The following is a 21,136-nucleotide window of genomic DNA, read 5'->3' on the forward strand; positions in this document are numbered from 1 at the left end:
TTAAGGGGTTTTACCTCATCTCCTTATACAAACCAGAACACATAAGCAAAGCTACATCAGGGTAGGTGGGATACTATAACAACATTAGGAACAACATTGTTATACTATTCCACCCACCTTAATGAGGATCCTTTGGGCGTGGCGATCCCATAGCCTTTGGAGTCCAGGTTGCCGCCAACCTTCATGGTGTCGCAAGGCTTCCGCTGCTCGATGTACTCATTCATGGTGGACTCCAGCAGATAGGCGTATTTGCCCTTGGACTTGCGCACCCGCAGCACCCCCTCTGCTGTGGTTTTCACGAACACAGAGGGCTCTGCGCTCCGCATGTAAGTCCACATCTTATCGAATAGGGCAATTTTGGAGCGCTGGAAGGTGGAGAGGACAAATACAGATATATCAGTTACTGTATGAAGAAACAAATGCGTAATTACCATGGGATTAATAAGTACATTTGTCTTTTACCCTAAAAAACTCCTTGGTACTGCCGGAGTCCAGTGTTCCATAGGCAATCTCGGTCTGCTTCGCCAGATCCTCAGCACTCTCTATGGGCGACACCATCCTCTCAACAGTGAGGAAAGCAGCCAGGTTGGCCGTGTAGGAGGAGATGATGATCAAAGTGAAGAACCACCATACCCCACCAACAATACGCCCAGAGAGGGATCTGGTGAGAAAAAAAAAAACCCAAAATAGTTATTGGATCCCTGTTTCCCAAATGGATGGTCAAACCCACTGGTGGACCACAATCGATTAATTTGATGGCTTAAGACTGTTTCCTGGCATGTAGGGCAACAAGAAATGTACAAAATCTTTACTAGACAATAGCTCCAAAATGTTTGCAAAACATCACAATATGTACATGTTGTCAGTATAGAGTACAAGCTATTCAGAGGTGAGAGGTATACGATAACATGCAAAAGTTCAAAGGGCACTCAGCCTGAAAAGTGCTCAAATCCCTCTTTCCAACACCAAACATCCACACATGCCTTTGAAGATAGAGGATACATAGTTGAAGTCGGAAGTTTACACAACTTAGCCAAATACATTTAAAACTGACATTTAATCCTAGAAAAAAAATCCCTGTTTTAGGTCAGTTAGGATCACCACTTTATTTTAAGAATGTGAAATGTCAGAAAAATAGTAGAGAGAATGATTTATTTCTTTCATCACATTTCCAGTGGGTCAGAAGTTTACATACACTCAAATAGTACTTGGTAGCATTGCCTTTAAAATGTTTAACTTGGGTCAAATGTTTTGGGTAGCCTTCCACAAGCTTCCCACAATAAGTTGGGTGAATTTTGGCCCATTCCTCCTGACAGAACTGGTGTAACTGAGTCAGGATGTAGACCTCCTTGCTGACACACACTTTTTCAGTTCTGCCCACAAATTATCTATGAGATTGAGTTCAGGGCTTTGTGATGGCCACTCCAATACCTTGACTTTGTTTTGCTTTAATGATTTTGCTACAACTTTGGAAGTATGTTTGGGGTCATTGTCCATTTGGAAGACGCATTTGCGACCCAGCTTTAACTTCCTGACTGATGTCTTGAGATGTTGCTTCAATATATCCACATAATTTTCCTCCCTCATGATGCCATCTATTCAGTGAAGTGCACCACTGCCTCCTGCAACAAAGCACCCCCACAACATGATGCTGCCACCCCTGTGCTTCACGGTTAGGATGGTGTTCTTCGGCTTGCAAGCCTCCCCCTTTTCCTCCAAAGACAATGATGGTCATTATGGCCAAACAGTTTTATTTTTGGTTCATCAGACCAGAGGACATTTCTCCAAAAAGTAAGATTTTTGTCCCCATGTGCAGTTGCAAACTGTAGTCTGACTTTTTTTAATTCTGGTTTTGGAGCAGAGGCTTCTTCCTTTGTGGCCTTTCAGGTTATGTCGATATAGGACTCGTTTTACTGTGGACATATATACTTTTGTACTGGTTTCCTCCAGCATCTTCACAAGGTCCTTTGCTGTTGTTCTGGGACTGATTTGCACTTTTCGCACCAAAGTACGTTCATCTCTAGGAGACAGAACGTGTCTCCTTCCTGAGCGGTATGACGGCTGCGTGGTCCCATGGTGTTTATATTTGCGTACTATTGTTTGTACAGATGAACATGGTACCTTCACGCATTTGGAAATTGCTCCCAAGGATGAACCAGACTTGTGGAGGTCTACCATTTTTTTCTGAGCTCTTGGCAGATTTCTTTTGATTTTCCCATGATGTCAAGCAAAGAGTCACTGCGTTTGAAGGTAGGCCTTGAAATACATCCATAGGTACACCTCCAATTTACTCAAAATAGCCTATCAGAAGCTTCTAAAGCCATGACATCATTTTCGGGAATTTTCCAAGCTGTTTAAAGGCACAGTCAACTTAGTGTATGTAAACTTCTGACCCACTGGAATTGTGATACAGTGAATGATAAGTGGAATAATCTGTCTGTAAATAATTGTTGGAAAAATGACTTGTGTCATGCACAAAGTAGATGTCCTAACCGACTTGCCAAAACTATAGTTTGTGAACAAGAAATTTGTGGAGTGGTTGATAAGCAAGTTTTAATGACTCCAATCTAAGTGTATGTAAACTTCCGACTTCAACTGTACATTAAACTCATAGCTGATTGAGTGTGCATAAAGAAATGGTATGACCATAGACATCTCCGGTAATGACATAGCAAGGGAAACTGAGCACACTGGAGCAAATATACAGAGTTAGCTCTTCCAGTAAACAACATCAAGGCCCAGTCATGTGTAAAGGGACGCGGTGGGTAATAGCTGATGTCTTGATGACAAATCTCCCAGGAATTCATGTGACTGACGGTCCCCTCTCTGGTGCAAAGTGGGATCCTGCTTAACATAATCGGCTGCATTCGCACTTCATTAAATCCCTATACGCCCAGCACTAATATGACACTGAATTAATTACAGCTGGGACTATGATATTTCAAGACATGGCACGTCTGCTTACATAATAAACTGTACGTCAAGGGGCACAAGGACTGCCAGGAGTGTACAGGATGTGTATTAAATGGAAGGGATCATATCAGGATGATACCAAGATGTATAAAATACTAGCTTTTTTATATCACTCAACAGAGAATTGAATTTAAATCCAGGTGTCATGTCCTGAAAAAAAGTTTGGAGAAGTATCGTTAATATACACTGAATAAAAATATAAACGCAACATGTGAAGTGTTGGTCCCATGTTTCATGAGCAGTAAAAAAAAATATCCTTTAAATGTTCCATATGCACAAAAGCTTATTTCTCTCAAATGTTTAGCACAAATTTATTTAAATCCCTGTTAGTGAGCATTTCTCATTTGCCAAGATAATCCATCCACCTGACAGGTGTGGTATATCAAGAAGCTGATTAAACAGCATGATCATTACACAGGTGCACCTTGTGCTGGGGACAATAAAAGGCCACTCTAAAATGTTCAGTTTTGTCAAACACCACAATGCCATAGATGTCTCAAGTTGAGGGAGTGTGCAATTGGCATGCTGACTGCAGGAATGTCCACCAGAGCTGTTGCCAGATAATTTACTGTTAATTTCTCTACCATAAGCCGCCTCCAATGTCATTTTAGAGAATTTGGCAGTACATCCAACTGGCTTCACAATCATGTGCAATCCATAGATCTGGGCCGAATGAATTTATTTCCTTATATGAACTGTAATGCAGTAAAATCTTTGAAACTGTTGCGTTTATATTTTGGTTCAGTATACAGTGCATTCGGAAAGTATTCAAACCCTTTGACCTTTGTTACGTTACAGCCTTATTCTAAAATGTATTAAATCTACACACAATACCCCATAATGACAAAGCGAAAACAGGTTTAGACATTTTTGCTAAACTATTAAAAATAAAAAACAGATACCTTATTTACATAAGTATTCAGACCCTTTGCTATGAAACTCAAAATTGAGAGCAGGTGCATCATGTTTCCATTGATCATCCTTGAGAGGTTTCTACAACTTGATTGGAGTCCACCTTTGGTAAATTAATCTGATTGAACATGATTTGGAAAGGCACACACCTGCCTATACAAGGTCCCACAGTTGACAGTGGATGTCAGAGCAAAAACCAAGCCATGAGGTTGAATGAATTGTCCGTAGAGCTCCGAGAAAGGATTCTCTTGAGCCACAAATCTGGGGAAGGGTACCAAAAAATGTCTGCAGCATTGAAGGTCCCCAAAGTGGCCTCCATCATTCTTAAATGGACAGAGCTCCTCTGACAGAGCTCCTCTGTTTTTTATTTTTAATAATTTAGCAAAAATGTCTAAAAAAACTGTTTTCGCTTTGTCATTATGGGGTATTGTGTGTGGCCAGGTCGCCCGGCAAAACTGAGCAATCGGGGGAGAAGGGCCTTGGTCAGGGAGGTGACCAAGAACCCGATGGTCACTGACAGAGCTCCTCTGTGGAGATGGGAGAAACTTCCAAAAGGACAACCATCTCTCCAGCACTCCACCAATCAGGCCTTTATGGTAGATTGGCCAGATGGAACCACTCCTCAGTAAAAGGCACATGACAGACCGCTTGGAGTTTGCCAAAATGCACCTAAAGGACTTAACGATCATGACAAATAAGATTCTCTGGTCTTATGAAAGCAAAATTGAACTCTTTTAGCCTAAATGCCAAGTGTCACGTCTGGAGGAAACCTGGCACTATCCCTACGGTGAAGCATGGTGCTGGTAGGATCATGCTGTGGGGATGTTTTTCAGCATCAGGGACTGGGAGATTAGTCAAGATCGAGGGAAAGATGAACGGAGCAAAGTACAGAGAGATTCTTGATGAAAACCTGCTCCAGAATGCTCAGGACCTCAGACTGGGGTGAAGGCTCACCTTTCAGGTCAATGACCCTAAGCACACAGCCAAGACAACGCAGGAGTGGCTTCGGGACAAGTCTCTGAGTGTTCTTGAGTGGCCCAGCCAGAGTCCGGACTTGAACTCGATCTAACATTTCTGGAGAGAGCTTAAAATAGCTGTGCAGCGACGCTCCCCACCCAACCTGACAGAGCTTGAGAGGATCTGCAGAGAAGGATGTGAGAAACTCCCCACATACAGGTGTGCCAAGCTTGTAACATAATACCCAAGAAGACTCAAGGCTGTAATCGCTGCCAAAGGTGCTTCAACAAAATACTGAGTAAAGGTTCTGTGATATGTAACTATGACATATTCATTTTAATAAATGAACAAAAATGTCTAAAAATCTGTTTTTGCTTTGTCATTATGGGGTATTGTGTGTAGATTGATGAGGGGGAAAATGATTTAATCCATTTTAGAATAAGGCTGTAACGTAACAAAATGTGGAAAAAGTAAAGGTGTCTGTATACTTTCCGAATGCATTGTATATCTTTACCTCCTTATATTACACTGTAAGATTCTTGAGAATACAATGCCATTTAAAACAACAACCTGGGGAATAGTTACAGGGGAGAGGTGGGGGGCCAAATGGAAGCTGGGGATGATTAGATCCTCATTGTAGCATGAGTTGCGAAATTCACCAAGAATATCAGTGTACGAATATTAGTAAGTCACACTGAGCCAGCCTAACAACATACAATCAGGAGGCAGTTTGAAACCCACCTAGGCGAGATGTCACAGCCCTGTCTCATGAAGGCGCCGAGGGAGAACCAGAGACTGTTGAATATCCCAAACTCGTTGGTAGACTCATTAGTCTGGATCTGGCCATCCTCGTACTCCTCTGTGTGCCACTCATATGGGCTGAATCGACTGACCAGGAAGAGCACAACGCTCACACCGATGTAGGCAAACACGATACACATCCAGATTTCGTAGGCCAGAGGGTCCAGGAAGGAGAAGACCCCAGGTTTGGACTTTTGGGGCTTCTTGATCATGATGGAAATACCCAGTGACATAAAGGGCTTGGAGAAGTCTATTACTTCTTCTCGGACGAGGGTGATGGTCAACGGTGCCACAGCTATATCAGCTTTCTGGGGAGGAGAGAGAGAGAAAGCGCTTGATGTTATAAAGAGCTGATGTTGTTCTAGGGAAACCGGGTGGGCATTAGTAGTGTTTAAAGGGAACTACTGAGGATGTTCGTATACAGCAAGTTATTGGATTCGATCAATATTATAAGGTCCATGCATTTCTTTTCTTACCCCATAGACAAGCTCTCCCACCATTCCGTTCCAGATCTTGGTCTCAGCGTCTCGGGCTCCATATTTTCCATCCCCCACAATTTTCAGTTGGTATTTGAAGCCGCAGTGCTTGGCTATCTCAGCAGCCAGATCTACACAATAGCCCTCGTATCTTTCATTGTCTAAAAAAAGGTCAGCATTCTTCTTGAGCATTACATATGGGGCTTCCTGAGGGAGAAAACCAAAAATACTGTTCAGTCCAGTAGGCGTGCCTTTAGCCTTTACATCATGCTATACATGCTAGCTGTATACATTTAGAGGCTTTTCACTGAATGAATGAACAGCTCTTAAATAGAAGTAGACTACTATGGGTTTGTTTATGTATGTACAGTGTCCATATTAGAACCGCATCAGTGTCAATATGGACACAGTAATACTATAGAATCATGTTTTTATGGACTAACAATTGCTAAGTAAGACACTAATCCAAGGATTTTCAATTCAATTGTTGTGAATTAAAGAGTCAGTTGGTATGAATAGAGTCAATGATACGTCATTACCAAGATTGTGGTCACAATGACAGTTTTGTTTTCCATTCCTGTTGTGTCATTCGGAAACACGTCTGATTTTGTGACAGCCATTTTGTCAACTTCGTTCCAATATCCAATCTGTGGAGAAAATAATAAATAGTGAATGAGCAATTCCATAATGTCATGAGACGGTAGACAGCGATGTTGTTTCAGATGTGTAAACATACAGTTATGAATATAACTATTGTTCCCTGAAGGAGCGAACGAGGTATAACATACTATGGGGAGTCTTAAATCACGCCAATCTGAAAGCAATCTGAAATCACGCCCAACGGGTCAATGGAGGCCGAGCCCACCCTTGAAAGCCTTCCTGGCTATAATATCGGAGCTCGCATACATTTCCTCAATTCCGTACTGCTCTTCAGCGAGCTCAAAACCACTGACGGTGCGGGGCCAAAATATGTTGTACCTCGTTCCCTCCTTCAGGAAACAGTATTTATATTCCTAACAGTACCTTCCCTTTCAGTCGGTCAGTCTGTATAACTTTCTATGGGGACATACAATCACGCCCCAAGCCGGCTCAGAGGGTACCAAACTAGAAAGTCCACGGCAGCCAAAGCACACACAGGTTTCACCAGCTCAAGAACAATACTTAACTTGCGAGCCTGGAATGTCCAAACTAGTACAAAGAACCGCAAGTCCAAAATAACAGAACACCGGTCATGACTTGGTAAAGGATAGGATTGACCAGACTAAATGTACCACAGCAGCCTGAAGCTCAAACCCACAGAAAACCTGCAGTAACCTGGAAACTGTGTACTGGCGCACTGCCACGGCAGTCCAAGGCTCAAAGCCACAGGAAACTGCCTAACATCAACCCCAGTCCATACCAGCTCCAAAAAGTCTCACACGGAGACCCAAGGAGTCTGGAATGCCAGAACTCACATAAGGAACCCCAAGTCCAAAACAACAGGGCATCTGTTGTGTCTTGATAATGCGCATTCCCACACAGCCCCATCGATGAACCATGGCAGTCCAAGGCTCAAACCCGCAGGGAAACTGTAGTAATGCGGATAAATGCGCAACATAAGTAAATCAGGAATTGGGTGTTGCATAACTGTTAACCAAACAAATATATTCTTATTTTATTTATTTAATTATTTGTAAACTCAGGTTCAATTCATCACGCGCTGACTGTATAGTTGTAATCACGTTCGAGAGTAAACCCCTAGTCGTCAAATTCAACCTTTCAGGGGCCAAACCCACAGTTCCATATCTCCGTGTCAAGTTGTCCTGTGCGCCTGGGACAATGGATCCCGATGACACAGAACGCTCCAGGGGTCCCCGCCCAACAGGCAGATGATCTCCCCAGGAACCAGGGTTGTCTGCTCCAATGTGGAGTCAGCCACTAGCACAGTCAGTGTAGTCAGCTCAGCTTTCCCCATTGAGATCGTGTCTGTGCCTCGATCTAGGTTGGGCAAAATTAAAGCTGGCGGTGTTCGCTTTAGCAATCTCACTAGTATAAAGACCTCCTCCATTCCTGCCATTATTGAAAGAGATTGTGATACCTCACATCTCAAAATTGGGTTACTTAATGTTAGATCCCTCACTCCCAAGGCAGTTATAGTCAATGAACTAATCACTGATCATAATCTTGATGTGATTGGGCTGACTGAAACATGGCTTAAGCCTGATGAATTTACTGTGTTAAATGAGGCCTCACCCCCTGGTTACACTAGTGACCATACCCCCCGTGCATCCGGCAAAGGCGGAGGTGTTGCTAACATTTATGATAGCAAATTTCAATTTACAAAAAAACAAACAATGACGTATTCGTCTTTTGAGCTTCTAGTCATGAAATCTATGCAGCCTACTCAATCACTTTTATAGCTACTGTTAACAGGCCTCCTGGGCCATATGCAGTGTTCCTCACTGAGTTCCCTGAATTCCTATCGGATCTTGTAGTCATAGCAGATAATATTCAAATTTTTGGTGACTTTAACATTCACATGCAAAAGTCCACAGACCCACTCCAAAAGGCTTTCGGAGCCATCATCGACTCAGTGGGTTTTGTCCAACATGTCTCTGGACCTACTCACTGCCACAGTCATACTCTGGACCTAGTTTTGTCCCATGGAATAAATGTTGTGGATCTTAATGTTTTTGCTCATAATCCTGGATTATCGGACCACCATTTTATTGCGTTTGCAATTGCAACAAATAATCTGCTCAGACCCCAACCAAGGAGCATTAAAAGTCGTGCTATAAATTCTCAGACAACCCAAAGATTCCTTGATGCCCTTCCAGACTCCCTCTGCCTACCCAAGGACGTCAGAGGACAAAAATCAGTTAACCACCTAACCGAGGAACTCAATTTAACCTTGCGCAATACCCTAGATGCAGTTTCACCCCTAAAAACATCTGTCATAAGAAACTAGCTCCCTGGTATACAGAAAATAAACGAGCTCTGAAGCAAGCTTCCAGAAAATTGGAACGGAAATGGCGCCACACCAAACTGGAAGTCTTCCGACTAGCTTGGAAAGACAGTACCGTGCAGTATCGAAGAGCCCTCACTGCTGCTCGATCATCCTATTTTTCCAACTTAATTGAGGAAAATAAGAACAATCCGAAATGTCTTTTTGATACTGTCGCAAAGCTAACTAAAAAGCAGCATTCGCAAATGGAGGATGGCTTTCACTTCAGCAGTAATACATTTATGAACTTCTTTGAGGAAAAGATCATGATCATTAGAAAGCAAATTACGGACTCCTCTTAAAATCTGCGTATTCCTCCAAAGCTCCATTGTCCTGAGTCTGCACAACTCTGCCAGGACCTAGGATCAAGGGAGATACTAAAGTGCTTTAGTACTATATCTCTTGACAATGATGAAAATAATCATGGCCTCTAAACCCTCAAGCTGCATACTGGACCCTATTCCAACTAAACTACTGAAAGAGCTGCTTCCTGTGCTTGGCCCTCCTATGTTGAACATAATAAACGGCTCTCTATCCACCGGATGTGTACCAAGCTCACTAAAAGTGGCAGTAATAAAGCCTCTCTTGAAAAAGCCTCTCTTGACCCAGAAATTATAAAAAAAACTATCGGCCTAGATCGAATCTTCCATTCCTCTAAAAAAAAATTGAAAAAGCTGTTGCGCAGCAACTCACTGCCTTCCTGAAGACAAACAATGTATACGAAACGCTTCAGTCTGGTTTTAGACCCCGTCATAGCACTGAGACTGCACTTGTGAAGGTGGTAAATGACCTTTTAACCTCTTAGGGCTAGGGGGCAGTATTTACACGGCCGGATAAAAAACGTACCCGATTTAATCTGGTTACTACTCCTACCCAGTAACTAGAATATGCATATACTTATTATATATGGATAGAAAACACCCGAACGTTTCTAAAACTGTTTGAATGGTGTCTGTGAGTATAAGAGAACTCATATGGCAGGCAAAAACCTGAGAGATTCCTTTACAGGAAGTGGCCTGTCTGACCATTTATTGGCTTTCTTTGACATCTCTTTCCAAAACAAAGGATCTCTGCGGTAACGTGACACTTCCCACGGCTCCCATAGGCTCTCAGAGCCCGGGAAAAAGCTGAATGTCGTCATTCCAGCCCCAGGCTGAAACACATTATCGCCTTTGTCAAGTGGCCGATAAGGGGACAGTGGGCTTAGGCGCATGCACTGGTCGCCCCCGTCTTTCTTTTTTTCCCTCTATTTACCGAAACGCAGATTACGGTCGGAATATTATCGCTTTTTTACGAGATAAATGGCATAAAAATTGATTTTAAACAGCGGTTGACATGCTTCGAAGTACGATAATGGAATATTTAGAATTTTTTTGTCACGAAATGCGCCATGCTCGTAACCCTGATTTACCATTTCGGATAGTTTCTTGAACGCACGAACAAAACGCCGCTGTTTGGATATAACGATGGATTATTTGGGACCAAACCAACATTTGTTATTGAAGTAGAAGTCCTGGGAGTGAATTCTGACGAAGAACATCAAAGGTAATCAAACTTTTGTAATAGTAAATCTGATTTTGGTGAAGGCTAAACTTGCTGGGTGTCTAAATAGCTAGCCCGTGATGGCTGGGCTATGTACTTAGAATATTGCAAAATGTGCTTTCACCAAAAAGCTATTTAAAAAAAATAAAAAAATAAATAAAAATAGGACATTTCGAGTGCATAGAGGAGTTCTGTATCTATAATTCTTAAAATAATTGTTATGGTTTTTGTGAACGTTTATCGTGAGTAATTTAGTAAATTCACCGGAAGTTTGCGGGGGGTATGCTAGTTCTGAACGTCACATGCTAATGTAAAAAGCTGGTTTTTGATATAAATATGAACTTGATTGAACAAAACATGCATGTATTGTATAACATAATGTCCTAGGGTTGTCATCTGATGAAGATCAAAGGTTAGTTCTACATTTAGCTGTGGTTTGGGTTTATGTGACATTATATGCTAGCTTGAAAAATGGGTGTCTGATTATTTCTGGCTGGGTACTCTGCTGACAATCTAATGTTTTGCTTTCGTTGTAAAGCCTTTTTGAAATCGGACAGTGTGGTTAGATAAAGGAGAGTCTTGTCTTTAAAATGGTGTAAAATAGTCATATGTTTGAGAAATGTTAGTAATAGCATTTCTAAGGTATTTGAATATCGCGCCATGGGATTAGACTGGCTGTTGCGTAGGTGGGACGATTTGGTGCCACCTACCCTAGAGAGGTTAATGATGTCAGACCGAGGCTCTGCATCTGTCCTCGTGCTCCTAGATCTTAGTGCCGCTTTTGATACCATCGATCACCACATTCTTTTGGAGAAAAGATTGGAAACCCAAATTGGTCTACATGGACAAGTTCTGGCCTGGTTTAGATCTTATCTGTCGGAAAGATATCAGTTTGTCTCTATGAATGGTTTGTCCTCTGACAAATCAATTGTAAATTTCGGTGTTCCTCAAGGTTCCGTTTTAGGACCACTATTATTTTCACTATATATTGTACCTCTTGGGGATGTCATTCGAAAACATAATGTTAAATTTCACTGCTATGCGGACGACACACAGCTGTACATTTCAATGAAACATGGTGAAGCCCCAAAATTGCCCTCGCTAGAAGCCTGTGTTTCAGACATAAAGAAGTGGATGGCTGCAAACATCCGGTGAATTTACTAAACTACTCACGATAAACGTTCACAAAAAACATAACAATTATTTTAAGAATTATAGATACAGAACTCCTCTATGCACTCGATATGTCTGATTTTAAAATAGCTTTTCGGTGAAAGCACATTTTGCAATATTCTCAGTAGATAGCCCAGCCATCACGGCTAGCCATTTAGACACCGACCAAGTTTAGCCCTGACCAAACTCCGATTTACTATTACAAAAGTTTGATTACCTTTGTTGTCTTCGTCAGAATGCACTCCCAGAACTGCTACTTCAATAACAAATGTTGGTTTGGTCCAAAATAATCCATCGTTATATCCAAATAGCGGCGTTTTCTTCGTGCGTTCTAGACACTATCCGAAATGGTAAATCAGGGTTACGAGCATGGCACAATTCGTGACAAAAGATTTCTAAATATTCCATTACCGTACTTCGAAGCATGTCAACCGCTGTTTATAATCCATTTTTATGCCATTTTTCTCATAAAAAAGTGATAATATTCCGACCGGGGATCTCCGTTTCGGTAAACAGAGGAAAGAAAACAAAGCATTCGGTCGACGCGGGCACGCGCGTGAGTCTCACAGTACTGTAACCAGCCACTACCCAAACGCGCTACTTTGTTTCAGCCAGAGCCTGCAAAGCCACGATTCAGCTTTTTGCCGCCTTCTGAGAGCCCATGTGAGCCGTAGGAAGTGTCACGTAACAGCAGAGATCCCGTGTAATGGATAGAGATGGCAAAGAAGGCCAAGAAATGGTCAGACAGGGTACTTCCTGTATAGAATCTTCTCAGGTTTTGGCCTGCCAAATGAGTTCTGTTATACTCACAGACACCATTCAACCAGTTTTAGAAACTTTGGAGTGTTTTCTATCCAAAGCTAATAATTATATGCATATTCTAGTTTCTGGGCAGGAGTAATAATCAGATTAAATCGGGTACGTTTTTTATCCGGCTGTGAAAATACTGCCCCCTATCCATAACAGGTTAACACTTTTTTGGTTACTACATGATTCCATATGTGTTTTGATGTCTTCACTATTATTCTACAATGTAGAAAATAGTAAAAAAATTAAGAAAAACACTTGAATGAGTAGGTGTGTCTAAACTTGACTGGTACTGGGTATATAGATAAATAAAATCATGGTGTACAAGACATCATGATTGATACCTGTCTGAGTGGACTAATCCATTGTGGAGGCCCTGGGGATGGCACATTCCATCACACGAAGACGTGCTACTGAAATTGTATGTGGTTATATTAGGTAGGAACAATGGTGCAACACAAATAAAAATAATATTATTCTATAACAGATGCACTTTCTCCCGCATTGGATTGTAATGATGTGCGCTGAGAGTCAGGAAGCAAGTTCAGGGAGTGAATACATTTAATAAATAAATGTCATAATGTGCAATTAGGCGTTACGATGGTGACAGGTGTGCGCCATGACAAGAAGACTGGTGACCTAGAGGACGGAGAGGGAGCACATGTGACAGGATAGCAGTCACTGTCTGTGGTTCTGAAACACATCAGTGCACTGTTGATTGGCACCTTTTCCTAGACCATGTTGCTATGTGCATAAAGGTCATGTTAACCAGCCTATTGGTGTTGAAAACAATGTGGTGGAGGCAGCAGCGGAGTTAGGAGATGAGAAAACAGTCATTGCCCAGATTGTCTAAGAAAAGTGAGGAGAGCGGAATCCCCAACTTAATTAGGCCTATAATCAATAGTCTAACTGTTAAATGTGCCTGGATTTATAAATCATCCATACACATCTACAGAAATAAAACAGATCCTGCTTCTGTTGCCTTTGAGTGTTTGTTTAATAGCCTACTGATTCCGTGAACACCAAGCCTCTGTGAGCACAAACCACATGTCAGGTAAACCATTTAAAAAATGTTAGTCTTTGCTATGGTGTAATAAAGGCTTTACACAGAAGAGCCTCTCTGGTATTATTTATCTTTTATTTAGTGTGGTTTACACTGTTCCAAATTGCCAGAAACATTTGCTTTATAATAATAATAGCCCTCATTTTTCTTGATCTCCTTATATTTATTATTACCATTATTGTTATGATCATCATTATTATAACAATAAGTAATATCATTATTATTGTAGGCTTAGTATAGCAGCCTTGTATAACCACCATCGAGCTGTAGGCTTGGAGCACATCCTGCTTAGTCTTAATACATAACTTACTTAAGCCTATATTTCAATACTTATAAATATAAGCTACAGTACTGTATCAATCAATTATTCATTCATTCATGTCATCACACAGCATACGAGTCATTCCTGATTTGAAATGCAATCAAGCATTTTAGTTTTTAAATAAAATAACAACGCGACCCTTGAATAATTAGCGTAAACAATAAATAAACAGTTCAATTTTGGAAATTGCATTCACGAATGAATGCGACTGGTTTTGGTCTTTGCTGTAATAAAGGCTTTACAAAATGTTTGAAATAATAATTACAGACTCTCTAGTACACTTAATTGATTGAGTGTTGTTTACATTGTTCCAAACCGTTAGAGAAATTAGATTGTAATCTAACAGCACCTGTTTGGCAAACATAATATGCACACAGTGCTTACTCATTACTTTATTTTTCTTGATCTCCAGTATTTTCCACAACTTGACCTCCTGAGCAAACAGTAAAAATTCCCCCGTTTCAAGCTTATATGTCACGTCCTCTGTATACATTTTGTTGTCAGATGTGTTACAGTGTTCTGAGTTTGTTAAAACCAATTTAATGATGTGATTATGATATTCTATGTTCAGGCCCTATTGGTCACGTGCATGCAATGCATACATGTGTCACGTAAAGAGAGCTAGGATTGAGGGAATAGGGAATGGTTTTTCCTACACAAATTAGGGATATCGGTAACAGAACTTTTCAGTCAGAATTGGATGTAATTATGTTGCAGCTTCAGCAACAAGGACAGCGAGATAAACAGCAGGGAAGTGAGAGAGACAATTGATGCTCTTCAGACAGTCACTCGCTGTCATTTTTTTAACACAGTGCAGCAGGTCTGAGCCTGACCAGGCACAATCAAATCAATTGCAGTCGGACTCCCTTTAGTCATTTGTGTCTTAATTATTTAATCAAACAGTGTACTTAAAGCATCAGACGTGCTCACTGAATGTAGTTGATTTTATTAAAACACAGAAGATGAGTCTATATATGGAAAATACACATTTGAAAAGTTTAACCTGTTTGGGCTAGCGGGCAGTATTGAGAATTTTGGAAAAAATATGTGCCCATTTTTAACTGCCTCCTACACCAACTCAGAAGCTAGAATATGCATATTATTGTTCAGGTTTGGATAGAAAACACTCTAAAGTTTCTAAAACTGTTTGAATGGTGTCTGTGAGTATAACAGAACTCCTATGGCAGGCAAAAACCTGACAAGGTTTCATGCAGGAAGTGGCCTGTTTGACAAGGAGTCGTGCGTCTTGCATCTGTTTATTGAAGAGTAACGATCTTAGCTGTAACGTGACAATTCCCAGGGCTCCAATAGGCTCTCAGGACCCGGGAAAATCATGAAGGTTGACGAGGCAGCCTCAGGCTGAAACAGATTATCACCTTATCCAAGTGTCCCATTAGGTGACAATGGAATGAGGCGCGTGCGCGATTAGCCCCCGTGGAGTATTTTAATTCGGCTGTTTAGTTTATTGCAGATTCCCGGTCGGAATGTTATCGCTTTTCTACGAGATAAATGGCATAAAAATTGGTTTTAAACAGCGGTTGACATGCTTCGAAGTACGGTAATGGAATATTTAGACATTTTTTGTCACGCCATGCGCCATGCGTGCAACCGTGGATTACCATTCGTATAGTGTCTAGAACGCACGAACAAAACGACGCTATTTGGATATAACTATGGATTATTTGGGACCAAACCTACATTTGTTATTGAAGTAGAAGTCCTGGGCGTGCATTATGACGAAGAACAGGAAAAGTAAGAACATTTTTCTTATAGGAAATGTTATTATGGTGAAGGCTAATCTTGCCGGGTGTCTAAATAGCTAGCCGTGATGGCTGGGCTATGTACTTACAATATTGCAAAATGTGCTTCATCCGAAAAGCTATTTTAAAATCGGACATATCGAGTGCATAGAGGAGTAATGTATCTATAATTCTTAAAATAATTGTTATGCTTTTTGTGAACGTTTATCGTGAGTAATTTAGCAAACTGTTAGTAAATTCCCCGGAAGTTTGCGGGGGGTATGCTTTTTCTGAACGTCACATGCTAATGTAAAAAGCTGTTTTTTGATATGAATATGAACTTGATTGAACAGACATGCATGTATTGTATAACATAATGTCCTAGGTGTGTCATCTGATGAAGATCATAAAAGGTTAGTGCTGCATTTAGCTGTGGTTTGGGTTTTGGTGACATATGCTAGCTTGAAAAATGGGTGTCTGATTATTTCTGGCTGGGCACTCTCCTGACATCATCTAATGTTTTGCTTTCGTTGTAAAGCCTTTTTGAAATCGGACAGTGTGGTTAGATAAACGAGAGTCTTGTCTTTAAAATGGTGTAAAATAGTTATATGTTTGAGAAATTGAAGTAATAGTATTTCAAACGATTCAAAAATCGCGTCACTGGATTAGACATTAGCTAGACAAGCAGAGCAGAAAGTAGTTTGTTTTTAGCAAACACAAAAACCGATCATTACCCAAAACTCGCAACATATAGGGGGACCCACTAACAGACACCTAAGTCAGATCTGAATCTCGGAGACTTCGTGTCATTGAAAAGTTAGTAAATTGCGTGAAATGTTCTTCCTTCAGGCGAGCAGAAGAGCGAAGAATTTTGAAAATGGATGACAGCCCTGGTATTGTAGCCAGTAAGGCGGGGCTTCCGAGGGTGGGCTCGGCATCCATTGGCCCGTTGGGCATGATTTCAGTTCTCTTCAGGTGAATAGGATTGGTCGTTGACTTCCCATAGTATGTCATAACGAATGAACGACTGAAAAGGAACTGACTGAAGCATCTACACAGCCACATGTTAAGAACTCTCATTTCTTTTTGTTTTTTGGGGGGATTCAGTGCTGATGTGCTGTTGTCTTGTTCCATCGCAGACCAACACATTTAAGACTGTCTGATATATTATGCAACCTTGATCTATTGAGACATGTTCTAGCCATATTCATATTCAGAAACACTTGCATACCTTCACAGGACCATTATTCTTCAGCTCCATGATATTAACAGAGTAGTTTACTCGTTTGCCATGTTGATCGAACTGAATATTCCCTGTGAGACCATCCACACGAACCTAGAAGTACACAAAACCACAGTGGCAGAATGGCAAGACGCCACCATTAAATACCTCAGTCATAGACCAATTTACTTTTTCCACAGAGATCTGGATTCACATTGCCTCGTCTAAGCTTTCAAGCCAATGCTCAGGGTAGAAATCCTGAGAGTGTGTGGGAAGACTATTGTCAATGCTAGCTCAGGGGAGAATGTGTGTGTGTGTGTGTGTGTGTGTGTATGTTTGTCTGTCCTTATACTTCAGTCTCTGTATGTGTGTATGTGGTAGAGCCAGCCAGCCGTTACCACGGCAACCCCATGCTGTCACCTGTTTGAGCGCTCGTTCAATCTCCACTCCCTGCGCCCACGGCACGGCGGGGTTAGCCAGACAGTCGCCGTTGTTGCCCTTTCTCGCGATGTCAATGCGCTGCTTGTGCAGGTAGCGGAAGGCCTCCGTCATCACCTGCACCGCGTCGTAGGTCAACGCAGACGTGTACTGCAATAGAACATAAGGGGAAGGGTGTGTAAGTGTGTGGGGGTGAAATGGGGACACAAGGGAGGGGAAGGAAGAGTTAGTGTGTTTGAGAGGGGTTGTGAGGACGTTAGTGTGCTTGTCTGTGTGTGTGCAAGTGGCTCTGTGCCTGGGACTGCACGCGCACAGTATGTGTGACGGAGAATGGGGCAAAACATTTTGAAGCCGCGGCCACGTACCAGCTCCCGGGGATGGAGAAGTGCTAGCTGAGTGCCTCTCAACCAACTAAACACCCATGTGGATGTCTACTCACCCTAATCTTACTGTCGGCACCAGGGTACTCCTTCTCCTCCAGAGCCTCCCACCTCTGGTCAAATTTGGAAACCAACGGGTCATCGAAATCCACAATCTGGAAACCTGAGACGTTGGCTCCTCCATATTGGATTTTGGAGAGGTCCCCATCCACAAAACCCTGAAATTAAAACAAGGGAATCCAAGCACAGGCATGAAATGGAAATGTTTGCTGTCTTACAAATGTCAGCTGAAAGACAAAACGGGAATGGAATTATAACCCAAAGCTAACTTATTGGGCAATACATAAGGGATTCAATTGGAAGACAATCACTCTGGCTTCTCAATGTCTCATCGCTATGCATTTAGCTTAATACATTATTTTAGTCACTATGTTCTCCCTGAGATTCCAATTCCACGGCTGAGTTGTGAAAACTCACCAAATTTGCAATGATGTAGTGGTAGCCTTTCACATGTCTGCCAATGGTGATAACCTGGGGACAAGATCAGATAGGTAAACAGAACAGATCATATATGAAACCATAGTGACATGGAAACCAAACAAGACAGTCTCCAAGTAATCATATTCCGTATGCTACAGTAGTCATGAGTGTTATTCTTATAGGCTTTATTTACAGTCACGAACACCTGCCACCTGCCAGTGGTATCACTTGTCAGTAACGAACCAAAAGAGGAAGCCCATTTCAGTAATTACCTCAAAAGCCATTTCACTAACTACCTCAAATGACACACCTGCAGCTAATCCCACCACATGAGTGACACCTCCACTTAGAAAGCCAGTTACATAAAGAGATTTAAATAATAATTTGAATAAAAATGCATTGTACGTGACTTCCTTTGGCAGAAAACTGGGACCGGGTTTGATTATGTTTCTCTCATAAAACCTTTAGCATGCAGCAGCGAGGGGAATACGCATTGATTTCAGCGTTTTGTGAAACACACATCTGCTTGCCTTAAAAACGAATCGATGTACTGTCCCACGGGCCAGGGATGATTTATAAATAACCCGTTTACGTAAATCTCTGTGGCCTTTAATTCCACTTTTGTTGCAGTCTAATTTAACAATTAGGGGGATTGTTACAAGGCAGTCCACTTGGGGGGGGTAGGTGTGAAATGTTTGCAGGCAAGGATGACACTCACCCACACAGGCAAACACACACCAACAAGATCTCAACTGCGCATTACACACACTCATCATTGCCGTCATCATGAGCTCAGTCATAGCAGAATAGCTGTTCAATATAACACTGCTCTAACATCAGGTCCAGCACAAACTACCAGAGGACTGAGCTTTTATGTTTACCTGTTCCATAATGTCTTTGACTTTGTCCTGTTCACAGTCCAGGATGACCCGTCTCTCCTTCTTGTTCTCCAGGTCCTGGAAGAGAGAGCGGTAGGCCTCGTCTTTCCTCTCGTCCTTCAGGTTGCCCACGTTGATGGCGGTTACCTGCCACTTCCTTTCTGCAGCCGTGTCCAGCACCACCTGCAGTGTGGTCAGACCTGGACAGACAAGAGGGTCATATTCATTGGGCACAAAACTGACAAAACAACTCTGAACTGAGTGAAACGAGGAGACACAATCTGAACATCTCCAATAAGAAATGATTGTTTTTGTTTTCTGTCACAAAAACATTTTTCTATGGTGTGTTCTAATGAAGCTGACCCAGGATAGGACACACTTAGGATTTGCCATAGTACATCTGAGAATACAGATCCTTGTAGGGTTTTAAATTCATGCAAATAGATACAGTGCATTCGGAAAGTATTTAGACCCTTTGACATTTTCCACATTTTTGTACGTTGCAGCCTTACTCTAAAATGTATTAAATTAAAAAAAACAATCAGCAAATATACACACAGACAATACCCAATAATGAAAAAAAAAAAAACAGGTTTTTACACATTTATTACAATTAAATAACAGAAATACCTTATTTACATAAGTATTCAGAACCTTTGCTATGAGACTCGAAATTGAGCTCAGGTGCATCCTGTTTCCATTGATCATCCTTGAGATGTTTCTACAACTTGATTGGAGACCACCTGTGGTCAATTCAATTGAATGGACATGATTAGGAAAGGCACACAATTTGTAAGTCGCTCTGGATAAAAGCGTCTGCTAAATGACGTAAATGTAATGTAAATGTAAACACAGTAGCCTCTGTAATTCTTAAATGGAAGAAGTTTGGAACCACCAAGACTCTTCCCAGAGCTGGCCACCCAACCAAACTGAGCAATCGGGGGAGAAGGGCCTTGGTCAGGGAGGTGAACAAGAACCCGATGGTCAGTCTGACAAAGCTCTAGAGTTCCTCTGTGGAGATGGAAGAACCTTCCAGAAGGACAACCATATCCGCAGCACTCCACCAATCAGGCCTTTATGGTAGAGTGGCCAGACGGAAGCCACTCCTCAGTAAAAGGCACATGACAGCCCGCTTGGAGTTTGCCAAAAGGCACATAAAGACTCACAGACCATGAGAAACAAGATTCTCTGGTCTGATGAAACCAAGATTGAACTCTTTGACCTGAATACCAAGCATCACTTCTGGAAGAAACCTGGCACCATCCCTACGGTGAAGCATGGTGGTGGCAGCATCATGCTGTGGGGAAGTTTTTCAGCGGCAGTGACTGGGAGACTAGTCAGGATCGAGGGAAAGATGAATGGAGTAAAGTACAGAGAGATCCTTAATGAAAATCTGCTCCAGAGCGCTCAAGACCTCAGACTGGGGTGAAGGTTCACCTCACAACAGGACAATGACCCTAAGCACACAGCCAAGACAATGCAGGAGTGGCTTCGGGACATGTTTCTGAGTGTCCTTGAGTGGCCCAGCCAGAGCCCGGAATTGAACCCGATCTAACACCTCTGGAGAGACCTGAAAATAGCTGTGCAGCAAAGCTCCCCATCCAACCTGACAGAGCTTGAGAGAATCTGCAGAGAAGAATGGGAGAAATTCCCCAAATACAGGTGTGCCAAGCTTGTAGTGTCATACCTAAGAAGACTCAAGGCTGTAATTGCTGCCAAAGGTGCTTCAACAAAGTACTCAGTAAAGGGTCTGAATACTTATGTAAATGTGATATTTCAGTTTTTTTTTTTATTAAACATTGACAAAAATGTATAAAATCCTGTTTTTGCTTTGACATTATGGGGTTTTGTGTGTAGATTTATTTTTGTATTTTTTACCCTTATTTTACCAGGTAAGTTGACTGAGAACACATTCTCATTTAAAGCAAAGACCTGGGGAATAGGAGGGGGGATGAATTGTAAGCTGGGGATGATTAGGTGACCGTGACGG

At 41.8% G+C, this 21,136-nt stretch overlaps 1 protein-coding gene across 5 annotated transcripts in view; it reads right to left on the minus strand.

Annotated features, from left to right (window-relative positions):
- LOC106611560 (glutamate receptor 2) overlaps nucleotides 1-21,136 on the minus strand; it is an 81,006-nt gene that overhangs the window by 6,386 nt on the left and 53,484 nt on the right. For all 5 annotated transcript variants that reach the window (XR_006771036.1, XM_014211905.2, XM_014211907.2 and 2 more), the window contains exons 4-13: nucleotides 19,150-19,346; nucleotides 18,266-18,319; nucleotides 17,848-18,006; nucleotides 17,391-17,558; nucleotides 16,980-17,084; nucleotides 6,659-6,766; nucleotides 6,120-6,326; nucleotides 5,584-5,951; nucleotides 463-661; nucleotides 118-365 (exon numbers count right to left, since the gene is read on the minus strand). Coding sequence is in view for 4 of the 5 variants with exons in the window: in XM_014211905.2 (XP_014067380.1) it covers nucleotides 118-365; nucleotides 463-661; nucleotides 5,584-5,951; nucleotides 6,120-6,326; nucleotides 6,659-6,766; nucleotides 16,980-17,084; nucleotides 17,391-17,558; nucleotides 17,848-18,006; nucleotides 18,266-18,319; nucleotides 19,150-19,346 (1,813 nt within the window). In the remaining variant the exon portion in view is untranslated. The remainder of the gene's footprint in view (nucleotides 1-117; nucleotides 366-462; nucleotides 662-5,583; nucleotides 5,952-6,119; nucleotides 6,327-6,658; nucleotides 6,767-16,979; nucleotides 17,085-17,390; nucleotides 17,559-17,847; nucleotides 18,007-18,265; nucleotides 18,320-19,149; nucleotides 19,347-21,136) is intronic.

This window comes from Salmo salar, chromosome ssa09, assembly GCF_905237065.1.
Source record: "Salmo salar chromosome ssa09, Ssal_v3.1, whole genome shotgun sequence".
Taxonomy (NCBI): Eukaryota; Metazoa; Chordata; class Actinopteri; order Salmoniformes; family Salmonidae; genus Salmo; species Salmo salar.